This window comes from Typopeltis vanoorti, chromosome 12 (assembly GCF_054136105.1).
Source record: "Typopeltis vanoorti isolate ZY-2024b chromosome 12, IOZ_Tvanoo_1.0, whole genome shotgun sequence".
NCBI classification, from domain to species: Eukaryota; Metazoa; Arthropoda; class Arachnida; order Uropygi; family Thelyphonidae; genus Typopeltis; species Typopeltis vanoorti.
Genome location: NC_143560.1, coordinates 133810148 through 133827580, shown reverse-complemented (window position 1 = coordinate 133827580; position 17433 = coordinate 133810148). Strand labels below are relative to the sequence as shown.

The window sequence follows — 17433 nt, the reverse complement described above, 5'->3', positions numbered from 1 at the left end:
TAAGACTAAGGCAATTGATGAAAAGTCATCAGCCTCTCTATACAAATAGTCCAGTCGTGAAGTGACTTCACGCACAAATTTTGTTTGTTTACTTGGATAAAGGATGAAACCAAGAATGTAACTTCTTGGCATCACATCTTTAATTTATAACAAAATATTATTTTGTTAGAGGTCTCCAGTCTCCAAAGACTGAAGACCTCTGATATGACAGTTCTGAGAAAGATCAGTGGAGTAAACTGATGGCATCAACAGCAGTATCTCATTAAAAATGAAGATATTAGGAGAGAATTTGCCATTGTTAGCTTTCAAGAATGCTATTAGCTTTTAGTAAAGCTAATCTCAGGTGGTATGGTCACATAAATAGAATGGGAGAGAAAAGATTAGCAAAACAAGTGTTCTTTGCCAGGTTGGCAGGAAAAAGACACAGAGGCAGACCAAGATGTAGATGGATTGATAATATCGGAGTCTTGACAGACAACAGATTAATTTGGAGGAAAAGTGTTGATTGGATGTTAGTAATGGTGTAACTTTCTCATGTAGCACTATCATAATTATCCTATAGGGTACATATCAGGAATTTGATGTTGATGATGACAAAACATCTTATACAAAGCAATAATTTTGGAAAGATTCATGCTACTGGAAGATTTTTATGACTAAAAAACATAAATTACTGTTATAATTAAAACAGATTTTCTTTCTTTGAAATAAATGACTAATATATAAAAAAACTCTTCTAGAGCAGTATGTTGTCCACGTTCACAAAATACTTCAACTTGATAAGTATTAAGGAATAGATAAATATTTCAACTGTGTTCAAGTTTGCTCAAACAAATCATGTACTTAATTAAACAAAGTACTAATTTGCTAGGGTAATAACAAAATAAATGAATCATGCAAAAATAACAAGCTATGAATTTGTTGAGTGTAGTTTCATTAGATTAGTGCATTAAAAATATCTTCTGTCTTCCAAACTAACCATTAAACAAATACAGAAAATTCTTTGTGTCACAAAAAATTAAGCTGAACCATAAATTATGAACTGTACTCACTCCTTTTAAGTAGAGCAGAGTTCCTTCTCTTCTTCTGTGTTAAAAATAAATTAAAACATCTACCTGGTTTAGCATTATTAGAATGTCTCTTTCTATTTAGTAGCTTTATAAGGTACCAAAATCACCACAAGAAACAATAACTGATTCCGATTATCTTTATTGATTTGATCATATCTGGTACACTTTCAAGTAACAGATTATAGCAATTTTCTTAACTTTACACAGATGAAGTAGCTCCATAAATTGGCTTAGTGTAATCTTTATTCAGTCTAAAGTCATTATAAGAAAATTTATTTCCAATGCAGTAATGACTAGGTTCTTCTTTCTGCAACAGAACAATGAATGCGTTTAAATAAATTTCATAATTTGGTCTTAACAGTTTCTGCATTAAAGCAAAAAGTGGATATTTTTATTCAAAAAAAAAAAAAAAAAAAAAAAAAAATTGAAATAAAAAAAATAGTATACTCTCAACACCATTATGACAAACTTGCTCACTATAACAGACTACCAAAAAAGTCTTAACCAATGTACTTTGAAAACAATAATATTATAAACAAAAATTAGCTTGGCCAACTAAGCAAATCATCCATATAAAACTGGCATCAGCTATATATGTTGTTATTATTATTCAGGTCTCCATGGAGTCAAAAGATTCATCATGGAAGGTCTTTCCTAGGAAACACAAATTCTATCATACCACTCCTTGAATTCATTGACCGTTCTCACACTCATCACTATCAGGCAATGCATTCCACAGTTCAACCACCTTCCATGCAAAGAAACCACTCCTTACCCTTCTTGCACACAGCTTCCATTCATAACTTCCAGGGATGGCCACTTGTCATCGCTCCTTCCCACTGTTCCACCAAGCGAAAGAACTCCCCAGTGTCAACCCTGTTACTACGTCTCAACAGTTTAAAAGTCTCAATCATATCACCTCTCCTTCTATCTACCAAACTCTGCAGTCCACATTCCCTCAGCCGATCCTCATAACTAACATTGTACAGTCCTGAAACCATCTTTATTATCCACCTCTGTACCCTTTCCACAGTTATATGGTATATAGTATTTATAACAAAAGTTGTACTACAAATTTTGAATAATATTTCGAGCTTAGATAACCATTATAAAGAAACTCACTATAACAAACTACTGAAAAGTGTTTGATCAAAGTCCCAAAGGCACAATGCTTTCTAAAGAAAATTAAATTAACTGTCCACTATAATAAATTATTCCTGTAGTTGCTGCAAGTTCTTTGCAGTTAAAGATGATTGTATTAGTGCTTTTGATTAAGTTTCACTAACCAGACAACAGTATTTCAAATCGACTGGTTTCTGCAATGAAACGAAAACAAAAGATAAAGTTTTAACATAACTAGTGTTACTAAGGTGGCTTATGCTGAAGGTTATTACTCCATAGTCCACTGATATTTTATAACTTCTTTGAAGTTTCTAGAGAAGATTTGGTGCTGTATTTTTTCCCTCTATTTTTATTAATTTTAAATATCTTTTTGTATTTTATTTTTTACATGGTCCACTATAATAATCCTTGACTAGATCTAGACCAAATGCAAAATTTTTCAAGCCACTTTGGCCCTCTAATAAGCAGTGATCTTACACTGGACAATGAAATTCCCCTATTTTTATTAATTTTAAATATCTTTTTGTATTTTATTTTTTACATGGTCCACTATAATAATCCTTGACTAGATCTAGACCAAATGTGAAATTTTTCAAGCCACTTTGGGCCTCTAATAAGCAGTGATCTCACACTGGACAATGAAATTCATCTACCACCTAAAAACTATAAAAATTATACGTGCACTGTAGGATTCAAACCACAGCTTGTTGGTTGGAAAACAGATGTGCTAATGACTCAGCCAACCAGGCTGGCTATTGATAAAGGTTTCTTTTTTCCCCTGATTAGAATGAGATTAAATTTTGTGTAATGTAAATCTAAAATTTATTTCTGAATAACTATATGTGAATTTCATACAATCTTTCCTTCTGAAAGTTCCATGAGTAGATCAGCACCCAAAATTCACAACTTTAGTGATATGACATGCATAATTCAGTAAGCAAGTGCCCCATAAAGAGATGCAGATGAAAGAATAGCTAGCCATAAGCAATACTGTTAGTTAGCCGAGTGGTTAGCAGACTCTACAACCAACAGGCTACAGGTTTGAATCTCACTGTTGGCACAGATGTTTGTGATTGTCTTTAGGTGGGAGACCACCGTCCTGCTTATTAGAGGCCTAAAGTGGCTTTAAAAAAGTTCCATGTTTGATTTCTAGAGCAGAGTTTTCATACTATGCAAAAAATATATATAAAATCAATAAAAATGAAAGGAAAAAAAATCCTTAGCCTGCTCACAGTACGAATGTGCTACAGGTTTAAAAATAAACCTTTTGTGGGTAGGAGCCACATAAATAACCAGTGAATCATCAGGTTAGTGTGAAAAAGTAATGATTCAACATTAATTTCTGTGGACTGGAGGTGCAGAATTCACCAGAAAATGTTTAGCAGTATGGTTGGTTGATTATTTAGGATTAGGGATGAAGCAACTAAGGCTATGAAGCCAGCATATGTCCATTGTTAATTTTGCATTCCAGCTGGTTTTCCTGTGTTGTGGACTACAAAATATAAGTTTCCAAACAGCTAACTCAACTTCTGTTGAAAATAACTTATAAGGTTCTTTTGCATCCTACATGGGATTCAAAGACTGCTATTTTCAACCAAAGGGCATCATCGATACTAATTAGGGTTGTGTGGTGATAGTGATAAGCAGATACATACAGATACAAGAAATAAAATGTTCCTTGATGGGGAGAGCCCAGATCAGAGCAGTCATCAGCAAATGTGATGCTCTTACTTCTCTGGGATTCACAAAAAAAAAAAAATATTGATTACTGTTATAGGTTGCAGTTCTAGATATTAGAACTTAATTTCATCTTATGTACTACCAAATGCAGCAGACAGCAATTTTATATTTATGAGGGGAAAACTAGAGTATTTAATGAAAAAACAACAACAACTAACAAATGCAATTTAATCTCATATTTTAGAAGGTTATAATTAGATACATATATCATATAAATTAAAGATACCAAGAAATTATATTCTTGGTTTAATCCTTTATCCAAGCATAAGCAAAGTTTGTACCTGAAGTAATTTCAGGACTGGGGCAACTTGTATATAGAAACTAACTTCACATCAATTGCCTTAGTATCCAATAATGAAAAACACATATCCTTATGGTTATGTATAATACTATGCATTAAGGGAAGGGTCATTACCCAGACCAGTTTCGACCTTTATTGAAATCTCTTCAGTGGGAGCCAGACCCAGGTAATACTAAGGTTGAAGTAATGCACGTCATATTTTCATGTATGAGTTGCCAAAAGGTGTCAGACCTTATTTTTAAATTACTCTGATTAGAGACAGTTGTTGGAAGTTTTTTACTCGGTTATACTATAAATCAAAGATACCAAGAAATTATATACTTGACTTAATTCTTTATCCAAGTGTAAGTAAACAAAGTTTGCGCATGAAGTATTTTCAGGACTGCAGCAACTCGTATATAGAAGCTAATAACTTCACATCACTTGCCTTAGTATCCCATAATGCAATAATAAGGTGCGACACTTTTTGGCAACTCATACGAAAAAAAAAAAAAAAAAGACCTGCATTACTTCAACCTTAGTATCACCTCTGGGTCTGGCTCCCACTGAGGAGACCTCAATAATGGTCGAAACCGGTCTGAGTAGTGACTCTTCCCTTAATGCATAGCATTATACATACCCATAAGGATATGTGCTTTGCATTATGAGATACTAAGGCAAGTTATGTGAAGTTATTAGCTTCTATATACGAGTTGTCCCAGTCCTGAAAATACTTCCGGTGCAAACCTTGTTTGCTTACATTTGGATAAAGGATTAAACAAAGTATATAATTTCTTGGTATATTTAATTTATAGTATAACCAAGTGAAAAAACTTCCAACAACATATATCATATATTTCTTGAAATTAGTCAAAAGCTGATACTATGCTGCCTAGCAAATTAGCATTTAGGTTAAGATAGAGATAACATATATTGTTTGGATAAGATAAATAGCCCTGATTGTTATGAGAGTTATGTGTCCAGTGCAGTGTAGGGAATTCACAGTACTTCAGGTTGATGAAATTATAAATGAAAGTTCAAACAGATTAGTGCTATATGCAAATAACATTCAATGTAGCTCGCTGTTGCCTAGTATGAGGTTTTGCACTTTGGACCAGAGGCACGGCAGCCATGGTATACAGGCAAAATGTGATGTAGACAAAGATCTATGCATTGCAGTAGACAAGTAGAGTTCTAGTGAGACTGCTGAAGGCAAGAGAACTGTCATGAAATGCAAACAAGTTTTAAAAAAAAAAAAAAAAAAAATGGTTTTAATAAAGAAGTCTGCTTCCAAGATATCCTATTTACTAACAAAGATTAGTGACAATGAAGATTGCGACATGAAAAATAAAATAATATCAGCAAACAAAAAAAAACCTTAATCATATACATATTTTCTTCACTGGATTTGTAAAAATGAAGAAAGAATAAAGACTCAAATGCAAGCAGCCTATTAAAAGAAAGACTGGAATATCAGATACAAACAAGAAGAGGCTACAGAGTTGTTCAACTGGTGGTCTCTTTTTAATTTTAAATCAGCATGCAAAAATATTACATAATTGGTTGAAAAAACATCTCTATAAACTATCAAATTTTTTTTATATCAACTCCACATAAGTCATGCAACCTCCACAAGGTTGAAAACCTGTTATAGAACTGTGGGCTGGGTAGTGGCTAAAAGTTAAGGGAAAAGAAGGAATTTGTAGATGTGCTTCTTGAAATCAGAAAGTAGTAGTCTTTTGGGAAGACAGAATGAGGGAGATTCCATCTACCTCTGAAGAAGAGGTAGATGGAATGAAAAAGGAGACTGGTTCTGTATGTTTGAAGCTAAAGAGTAAATGGATGCTGACCACAGATGATCATGTTCTCAGAGTCTTGGAAGAAACTGGAGGAATGATGGTAGCCAGTTCACAATAGCAAAAGATTTTCTATGAATACCTACCAATAAGGCATTGAGCAGCAACTGAATGTCACAGAGTGATTGAAGTGAATATGTAAATTGAGAAGGATCATCATTTCATCAGGCTGCTTTCTTCTGGATAGCATTAAGCATTCTTTGGGAGGCTTCTGGTATACTACCTCAAATATGTAAGCAGTCATTCCTTCCTCCTCCTTCATCCCTGCTACTGCTGTACTGTGAAACAATCTCCCCCCCGATGTGTTTCCCAAGGAATACCTTGTACAGGTTTTCAAATCAAATGAAATCAAGTTTTTCCTTTCCCAACCCACTACCCATAAATGTACTAATATACTATAGGTTGATAAACCAACCTCTTATGTATGGGCTCAACACAAAAAAAAAAAAAAAAGTTACACATTTGAGGTTCCACAGTCAAGCATTTTGGAATTTATACAGTCAGCAATTGTATAGGTCAGAAGTAGTGCCATGGGTGGAAAGGTACACTTGTTTTTTTTTTTTTTTTGGAAGAAGAAGAAGAAGAGATAAGATAAAAAGCCAAACGGCTATTTTTTCTGGCAAAGTTATATAATATATTATAAGGGGATAAAAATCCCTTATTATTTTACAGCCAGTATGCAAATCTCTGAGATCGAAAACTACGATATAAGAGTTTCATGCCGAAGAACTATCGGCGAATCCAAGTGTAAGAGAACACCTGGTAGTACAACACCAAGGCAACTCGGAGCAAAGGTGGAGCAAGCTCCCTCACTATCCTTGATATTTTCTCATAATGTACATCACAGCTCCTAGGAGATGTAATACTGCTTTACATTATGAGGAGAGGTCACTACCCAGACTGATTTCAACCTTTTTTGAGGTCTCATCAGTGAGTAGGTAGACCTGGATGATATCAAAGTTTAAGTGAAAAGAACTTACATACCTTCACTATACAAATGCCAGAAAGGTGTGCCCATATATTATATTATAACTAAGATAAAAAAAAAACCAAACGGCAAATTTTTCTGGCAAAGTTCATTAAATTAAGGGGATAAAAATCCCTTATTATTTTACAGCCAGTATGCGAAACTCTGAGATCGAAAACTACAATATAAGAGTTTCATGCCAAAGAACTATCGACGAATCCAAGCATAAGTGAACACCTGGTAGTACAACACCATGGCAACTCGAAGCAAAGGTGGAGCAAGCTCCCTCACTATCCTTGACATTTTCTCATAATGTAAAACACAGCTCCTATGATATATGGGCACACCGTTCTGGCATTCGTATAGTGAAGGTATGTAAGTTCTTTTCACTTAAACTTTGATATCATCCAAGTCTACCTACTCACTGATGAGATCTCAAAAAAAGGTTGAAACCAATCTGGGTAGTGACCTCTCCTCATAATGTAAGGCAGTATTACATCTCTTAGGAGCTGTGTTTTACATTATGAGAAAATATCAAGGATAGTGAGGGAGCTTGCTCCACTTTTGCTTCGAGTTGCCTTGGTGTTGTACTACCAGGTGTTCACTTACACTTGGATTCGCCGATAGTTCTTCGGCATGAAACTCTTATATCGTAGTTTTCGATCTCAGAGTTTCGCATACTGGCTGTAAAATAAAAAGGGATTTTTATCCCCTTAATTTAAGAAGAAGTGATGACAGATTGTACCAAGAAAGGCTAGATGAGAAAGCCAGCTGAAGAGGAGAAATCTGATAATGTTTGGACTTGGATTTTATCAAAAGTAAGGGGAAGTAAAGTGAAAACTTTCAAGTAAAGAAGACAGGACTGCATTTTGCTAACACTGAACTTTGTTTATTCTCACTCAACTGAAGAATATCAAAGAGATCAGAGTTTAAGTTATCAGTTATTGAATATATTGAAGAATCGAATGATTATGCACTACAAAGTAGTTTGTCAAATGAAGTATCAGCAAAGTGATATGCAAGATTTGAGATCAGAGAGAGAAGGTCATTTGTGCATAGGCAGAGTGGCAAAGGTACAGTGCCATATTCAAGAGTATTCTAGCACTGGTAGGATGCAGTAGAGGAGTCTTCTCTACCATGATATATAGTAATCAACCAGAGGACGCTAGCAACCCAAATGCAAAAGGTAAAAGGCATACCACAAGATGAGCGAGTTTGATAAGTAGGCCTGTGTGTCAGGTTCAATCATACAAAGCACTCCTATGTTTGTGCCTAAAAGTGAGCAGTAATGGCTACGAGATTAACAGCAATGAAATTCATACTGCTGGCCAATAATTAGTTGGCAGACCACCAAAAGGTAGCTGTTCATGACTTTTGAGAGCACATAGGACAAAAGCTTGATGTTTGATTTATCAACCTTTTTTTTTTTTTTTTTTTGTGGAAGTGGCTCAGAATAGGTTTGTTTCCATGCTATAAAGGTATATACTGGACAAAAAAGGAAAGACTGACAAGACAATATGAGGGAAGATGTTAACTATGGAGCAGAAGTTTTCACACGAAAGGAAGGATACCATCAGGATCAAATCTGTTGTTGCCCAAGCTATTCAGAATTCTTCTAGAGAAGGTATGGAATGAGGAGTCCTGTAAAATCTGCTGCAGTTGTTTATGCATGATTTGGCAAATCCTGCATTTACTAGAAGACACAAATAGATGTTTGAAAAGAAAAAGCCAAGATTTTCTTCATTTGACTCCTTCAAAATCAGACGTATTTTTTTTTTTTTTTCATTACTTGTAAGCTACAATAAGCCAAGTACAAAGCAGAGTTTTTGTAATGAGCCACTTGTAATATGTTGCATTTTTTTCTTGAAATGTCTTAGGCACAGTCGGAGAACCATGGCTTGGAGAGAGGAGTAGACGTTACGAAGACTATCCTCCAAAGAACATAAGGTTAAGCATGACTAGGTGAAGAGTGTTCCATAGTAAAGGAAACTAAGATGAAGTGTTTGAGTTGCCAGGAGGAGGACTCGTATCTACAGTATACTTCTGTGGTGTTGGTGTCGAGGCTAGCTGGTGAACGGACGTGCTACCGGAGAGCTCCTGAGAGATTTGTGTTTTTTGTTGATTTATTGGTATTTTGGATTCAATTTAATGGACTTAAGTGTGTAATTTTGGTATATTATTGGAGCTTTATTAGCGTGGTTAGTGTACTAAAGTGTTTTATAACATAATCTATGTCGGGAAGTCGCCGCTAGATGAATTCGTAATGTGTAGTGTTCGTGCAAGCTCCAGATAAGATAAGTATCATTTTCAGTTATCGATACAAATTACTTAATATTGTGTAGTTTTGTTTTGTTTGCCTTGCGCATTTTAGGTGTCTATTTTTGGTGTGTTATAACGTATGATTTGACAAAACACGTTGCAAATAAATATGGCACCTGTGCGAAGGAAAATGGCGGCCTGTAATGAAGGTTCGCCATCGTTATCAAAGAACGGTAGCATAAAAGAAATGAGTCAGTGTACTAGCTGTCAAATGTACGCTTTGCGGAGTGCGGTCGGAGTGTGGTTAGATGATAATAAAGGATTGAATGTGTGTAGAAAATGTAGGGAGAATGAGGAATTGAAGTGTATTTCGGATCGTGAGTGTGATTTTTTTGTCAACCTTCAGAATGAAGGAAATAGGGATATGACAAGAAACGGCAAGGTTGTACATGAAAATTGTGAGAGTGTGAATGTAGAAAGTGTGAATGATAGTATAAATGGTTTCTCAGAGAACAAAAAAGATGAGATAGATGCATTGAGTGAGATCGCGTTGTTGAATAGTGCGATAGAAAGAGCAAAACAGCAGTTAGAGTGCATGAACAAAAGTAGACTGAATGAACCAACCAATAATAAAAGGTATGACAGGAAAAATAGACGTATGAATGTGAACATGAACAAAATGAAGGATAGAGTGCTGTATGGAGACTCGTTAGTACGAGGTGTGTTAGTAGAGGATTTGACAAAATCGTACCAACCTGGTGCGACCATAAAGGACATAACTGCGTCTATTAGAGAACAAAAGGAAAGGGTGAAAGAAATGATTGTTGTGGCAGGTACGAATGATTATGAATTGTCAATATGAATTGTTTGAGGTAGCAAAAGAAAAGAGTGAGAGAGTTAGAATTATTAGTCTTTTGCCACGGTATGACAGTGAAATGTTTAAAAGGAGGGCTATAATTGCGAATGACTTTATGCGTGGGTTATGTATGACGAGTGGTGTGGAATTTGTGGATGTGTGGAGTGAGTTTGATGGGCGAAAGGATCTATATAAGATGGATGGCTTGCATTTGAATGGTTATGGTGTAAGAAGACTTGAGATAGTGTTGCTGAATGTAGTGGATGTGCAAATTCAGGGAAACTAGATTTGTTAGGGGGGGGGGGGGGGGAGTAGAGATACAGTCCTTATGGAGGCAGTTGAATGTAAGAAGGAATATAATATGCCAGAGCAAACAAGGACAACAAATCTGAGTGGGATAGTTAATATAAGGCATCAAGGTAGGGTTGGGGCTAATGGGGGTCTTAAATTCATGTACACTAATACTAGGAGTATTAGGAACAAGAAGGAAGAGTTTTTGGCTATGGTTGGCACTTCCAGACCACAGGTTATAGGTATTAGTGAAACATGGCTGACTGTAGATGATATAACTAGTGGGATTGAATGTGATGGATATAGTGTGTTCAGGAATGACAGAGAGAATAAAATGGGGGGAGGAGTATTGTTGATGATAGCTGATGAGCTCCAGCCAAGGAGAATAGAAGTTGAATTGCAGGATAGAGAAAAGAGCACATTTGTGGCCATTTGGTGTGAGATTGTGGCTAGCAGAACTAAATATACAATTGGGTGCTGCTATAGACCAAGTGATGGAAAAGATGGTGGTCACAGTATGCACAAGCAAATAGAAGAAATGGGTGGAAGGAGGGTGATTATTATGGGAGATTTCAACTATGGTCGCATTGATTGGAGTGAGGAGAGGACACATGGGAGGAAGGAACTGGATTTTATGCGGTTATTAAGGGATAACTATCTGCGACAGCATGTAATGGAAAATACTAGGGGTCAGAGAGTGCTTGACCTAGTAATTACATCTGAGGATTTCGCTGTAACAGATATGACCACATTGCCACCAATCGGTGAGAGTGATCATAGGGTCTTAACTTGGGAGGTGGCTAAAGGTGTAGAATTTTCAATTAAGACAGGGTACATGTGGAATTATCGGGCTGGAAAGTATGACAAGCTTAGGAGTTTGATTGGTTCAGTGCCATGGCATGTACAACTGCAAGGACTAGAAGTTGATAGTGCATGGGAGGTAGTTAAGAAGTGCTTGCATGAAGCAATGGCTGACTGTATACCTAGAGTCCGAATAATAAATCAAGTAGGGGTTAACTGGATGAATAACACCATTAAGCTTGAGTTGCAAAAAAAGAAACAACTATGGAGGGAATTTAAGAAGGGTGACCGGCAGGCACATGAACGGTATAAAGCGCAGGCCAGAAGGGTGACGAGTGTGGTAAGAAAAGCAAAAAAGGATTACGAAAGAACATTGGCCATGCAGGCTAAAGAGAATCCTAAACAGTTTTTTAGATATGTAGCAAGTAAAAGGAAAAATGTACATGGCAGATTGCTTTTAAAGAATGCCGATGGTAGGGGGGTAACTGAATGAGTTGAGATAGTTGAGTTACTGAGTGTGCACTTTGCAAAAGTATATCATCCAGGTGGTGACATTGCAGAAACAAATAAACCAGTAGATTATATGGGAATTGTGGCACCCACAACAGACTATGAAATAAGCTTCCAGAGTCTGTTGTGGGTGCTACGACCGTGAATGAGTTCAAGGCAAGGTATGATAGATACTGTGTGAATGTTGAATAGTTGTTCTTGACATGATGTTAGGGCCTCCCTCGATGAGTCTGTCGACTCCTTGGAGTTTCCCGGAACAATAATAATAATAATAATACTTGGAGAAAGATTTAGTTAAAAAAAATGTTAAGAATGTTGGCAGGTTTTTATGTTGGAGGTTTAATGGATTTTTTACAACACTCAAAAAGAATTAAAATAGAATTTAATATTTCCTATATTTCGTCCTAGTCACTAGGACATCTACGGGGATTACAAAAACAATTAATGTAACATGCATACAAAAACTTACAATACTAAGCCCAACCACGTGGGTGACAATAAAGTCCTATCTAGGTGGAGCGCCCTCTAAGGGCAGCAGTAGGTGGCCTGGAATGTAAGGTGGGACCTCTAGTGATGACTGTTTCCCAAATCTTCGGAAGCTTAATGCAACCGTATTTGTTAAGATTTGGTTGGTTTCTGAGAGCTGCTGCTGCTTCTAAGAAAAGTCTCTCTTTCTTGAATTTGCTGTGGTGGAGCATGGTGGTTTTCTTCCATGATACTCTGTGGGTGGTGTCCAAAACATGGTCAGCCAAGCCTGAATGGCCATAGTTGTGTTTAACAATGTACGACTCGTGTTCCTCCCGGATGATGGATGCTGATCTGCCTGTCTGTCCAAAGTACGCAAGCTTACAGGAACAGGGTACTTTGTAAACTCCAGGCAGAGAGAGAGGAGGGAGCTGATCTTTCGTAGAACGGATAAGGGTAGCCAGTTTGCGGTAGGGCTTATATGCTGTGTGTAGGTTATACTTTTTTAGTATCTTGGCTATATTTTCCGAAGTGCCACGGATGTAGGGTATGGTGATGGCATTTTTAAATTCTTGTTGATGAGAGGGATGGGGACTGGGAGAGGAACTGATTATTTTTTTGATGCTGTGTTCGCTGTAGCCATTGGAGAGGAAAGTTCTGTGTATGTGGTTAAGCTCAGTAGTGAGGGCGTTTCCACTGGAACAAAGATTGTGAGCTCTCTTGGTAAGGGTTTTAATGATGCCATATTGTTGTGAGGGGTGGTGGTGGGAGAGTTTGTGAATGTATCTGCCTGTGTGTGTGGGTTTTCTGTATACAGTGAAGGCAAGTGTATCATTAGGCAGGCACGTGACTAAGGTGTCTAGGAAGGGTAAACAATTGTTCTTTTCCTTTTCCATAGTAAACTGGATTCTTGGATGTAGGTTTCCCTTAACTGACACTTTATCTCTCTTAGAAAACGTTTTTCCCTCTGACATCTTAGATCTCTTTTCCTTCGCCATCAACTCTGGGTATTTCGCTTGGAATAACAAAATCTACAAGCATATAGAGGGAACCGCCATGGGCTCCCCCCTCTCACCCCCCTTGCCAATTTCTATATGGAAGATTTCGAAAAACGAGCCATAGACTCAGCCCCACTCAAACCTTCTATCTGGCTAAGATATGTAGATGATGTGTTCTCTATTTGGCCTCATGGCCCAGACACGTTAGACTCCTTCCTCGGTCATCTCAATAGCCTACATCCAAGAATCCAGTTTACTATGGAATAGGAAAAGAACAATTGTTTACCCTTCCTAGACACCTTAGTCACGCGCCTGCCTAATGATACACTTGCCTTCACTGTATACAGAAAACCCACACACACAGGCAGATACATTCACAAACTCTCCCACCACCACCCCTCACAACAATATGGCATCATTAAAACCCTTACCAAGAGAGCCCACAATCTTTGTTCCAGTGGAACCGCCCTCACTACTGAGCTTAACCACATACACAGAACTTTCCTCTCCAATGGCTACAGCGAACACAGCATCAAAAAAATAATCAATTCCTCCCCCAGTCCCCATCCCTCTCATCAACAAGAATTTAAAAATGCCATCACCATACCCTACATCCGTGGCACTTTGGAAAAAATAGCCAAGATACTAAAAAAGTATAACCTACACACAGCATATAAGCCCTACCACAAACTGGCTACCCTTATCCGTTCTACGAAAGATCAGTTCCCTCCTCTCTATCTCTGCCTGGAGTTTACAAAGTACCCTGTTCCTGTAAGCTTGCGTACTTTGGACAGACAGGCAGATCAGCATCCATCCGCCTGGAGGAACACAAGTCGTACATCGTTAAACACAACTATGGCCATTCAGGCTTGGCTGACCATGTTTTGGACACCACCCACAGAGTATCATGGAAGAAAACCACCATGCTCCACCACAGCAAATTCAAGAAAGAGAGACTTTTCTTAGAAGCAGCAGCAGCTCTCAGAAACCAACCAAATCTTAACAAATACGGTTGCATTAAGCTTCCGAAGATTTGGGAAACAGTCATCACCAGAGGTCCCACCTTACATTCCAGGCCACCTACTACTGCCCTTACAGGGCGCTCCACGTAGATAGGACTTTATTGTCACCCACGTGGTTGGGCTTAGTATTGTAAGTTTTTGTGTGCATGTTACATTAATTGTCTTTGTAATCCCCATAGATGTCCTAGTGACTAGGACGAAATATAGGAAGTATTAAATTCTATTTTAATTCTTTTTGAGTGTTGTAAAAAATCCATTAAACCTCCAACATAATGTCCTCACAGCACTTAAGCCTCTACACAAGAATGTTGGCAGGATGAGGAAATTATCAGGTATTCTGATGAATGGACTATTTATGTTAAGTCGCTGCTAATACTTCAGCATCTGGAGCATATTCTTGGCAGCTTGGTCAGTGGAATTGGAGAATAGAAACTAGTTTGAGTTGCAGACACTGAAGTCCACAAGTAAGATGACCTCATTGTTTGAATATTCAGACTGCAAAAAATCAGACTTTAAAAATAAATAAAGATGTCAGAGCAATTATCACATTTTGGAAAACAATAAAAACAGCAAACAAAAGAAAACTTGTGGTAAGGAAACTGAGCCACAGCAGATCAAACAAATGAATTTAAGGTTTGGTATACTGAAGTGGAATGTTATATTTGACATATCACTATTGTGAGGGAAGGAATTATGTGAAGCATAGTTTAGATAGTAGAGGTGGATGGTAGTTGTTCTGTAATCAGTAACAGATTTGGTTTGGATGACTGCAAGTGGTTCTCATTGTTGATATGACTCCACATGTTACATTTGTAAAACATCCATTTTCCAAATTTCAATTATGAGTTTACAAGTTAATTCGCAGGTATGTTCCTATGGAAAGCATATAAGAATATTTGAAATTCTATGTGGCTATTGTGGAAATGTAGCAGAATCTTCCTTTACAATTTGAACTTTCCAATTATAATTATGTGAAAGCTAGATTCTGGGCAGGCTGCTTGTATCCCTTTCTGCTGCTACTTATAGTGTTATCTCTATATTCAAATATAGAGAACACAACAGCTGCCATCCATATAATTTGTGCAAGGAAACTTTCTAATACAAAATCAAATAAATCAAAAACTAAAAATTTATATCGGATGGTCATTTTGATTGTTCACATTGGTCATCTTTGGAACCACATTAAACTGTCACAAACACACATCTCCAAACACTTCATTGATGTATTCTTTACAACATATTACTGTAAAAAGAAGCAGTCTATAGTTATATTTTGATATCTTTTAATAAAACTTTTTATTGAATCCATGAGTGTTTTTAACAGACACACACACACACAGCCCAGTTCAAAATATTACAATCTCTCTATTATTTCACAACTGGCCATTTCATCCTGACAGGTAGTACTCATAACACAATGAAAGCCAATATATATGATAGTGGAAGCATATGATTTAACAATGTTTATCTAAGTATATCTGATCAACATAATTATCAGAGTACTGGTTGAAAGCAGGATCGTCAGGGTACTAGTTGAAGAACAGTGGCATTCAATAAGAGCCAATATTGTAGGATGTTTGTGGAGTACTGTAGTTAAAGTGTTTCAAGAGTGGAAAGATTCAGAGCAGAACATCAGCAACTGGACCAATGGTGAGCATTCATGCCTCATTGATGTTCAGTGAATGCAGACCTTTAGGTGCAGTAAACTGCCATCCTTTGATTTACCTGTTGCCGTCTGTAAATCGATAGCAAGCTTTCTTTTAGTTGTTCACTGTATGTCATAGTGGATGGCTCTCTTCTGCATCTCTGCCAATGCAGGAGGCTCAGTCCTATCATCTACTCTTTCTCCTACACAGAAATGACCTACTCTCAATCACCCCTAATCCTATCCACAACTTTGATGACAATACACTTCATTCATCTTACACATTCAACCAACTATGTAACATTCAGGCATCCCGAGCTTCAAGATCGCCTGAAACCAATGCTTTAAACAGTAACTTCCTTACCATCATTCAATAGAGGAAAGGTTATTCCTTCAAGCTACAAAAATGCACTTTTTTTTTTTTGTGAAATCAATCTCTCAGTTCACATCTGACAGGATCAGATCTCACTCCATGGACATGTTTACCTGTGACCTAAACATGTCAACAGATTCATTACCACTAAAAAACTAGGCATTTTTTTCCACTCAAGATGCTACTTTTCATCCATCCCATATGATCAGCATTCTGCCCCACCTGCAGAATGCTGATCATATGTTTGGGATGGTGCACCTAAAAAATCTCAAAAAATTCTTGATACTATGCAGAGGAAAGAAAGTCAGTTGATAGACAATCTCCTTCACTGACTGAATTCAAACACTATCCTAAAGATGAACCGTTTCAGCTCCATGTCTTTCCTACAAAAACTTCCATAGTCACTGCTCCATGGTGATCATTCCTTTACTTGGTGGTGGACCTGTTAAAAAAGAGCAGCAGTAACCAAACACTCCTTTTTCAGTTCGAGTTTTTTTTTTTTTTTTCCCCAGTCTAACTGCAAACACACCAAATCTCCTCCACTTCCCCATTTATTCCATCTACTACACCTGGAAAAGCATTCTCAAGAGGTGTTTCCCAACAAATAGAACCTATAACTTTTGAAGAAAAATGTCCGATTTCTTCCTTCTTAAGTCTTGTGTATGGCATTGATATATATATATATATATATAAAAGAAAAAAAAGTGAGATGGCTAATTATGGAATTTAACCAACAGGATGAATGGCAGTGTTGGCAATGTTTCCCAGACCATAATCCAACATAACTATCTCTTTATTATTGGTCTGCAAAGTAGGTGACCAGTCAAAGTATCCTCCATGCCTAATCATTAAAAGTATCCCTGTTTAAGGCCCTCATGGAGCAACCATCCAGTGATCCAAATGCTGCAAAACTTTCCAAGAATGAATTGTAGGGCATGCAGAAGCACGAGGGAAAAATCCGAAAGAAAAAAAGTAGTTCCAATATTCAACATCAGGCAGTGCTGTGTAATGTACCAAACGTAGATGTAGTAATTTTTCTGTGTATGTGTAAGAAGGAGAAAAGCGACAAGCATAAATAACACATTTTTATTCACTTCCATTATACATTCACAGGCTGCTGTTCATTGTGCTGCCCTTCCTGGTATACCACAAACTGCAACCTTTGCACAGTGTTCAAT

General features: G+C 37.1%; 1 protein-coding gene across 2 annotated transcripts in view; it reads right to left on the bottom strand.

Annotated features, from left to right (window-relative positions):
* Window positions 1-1191: 1191 nt before the first annotated feature.
* LOC150101236 (ERI1 exoribonuclease 3-like) overlaps window positions 1192-17433 on the bottom strand; it is a 151742-nt gene continuing 135500 nt past the window's right edge. For both annotated transcript variants that reach the window (XM_090401742.1, XM_090401743.1), the window contains one exon: window positions 1192-1377. Coding sequence is in view for 1 of the 2 variants with exons in the window: in XM_090401743.1 (XP_090257869.1) it covers window positions 1364-1377 (14 nt within the window). In the remaining variant the exon portion in view is untranslated. The remainder of the gene's footprint in view (window positions 1378-17433) is intronic.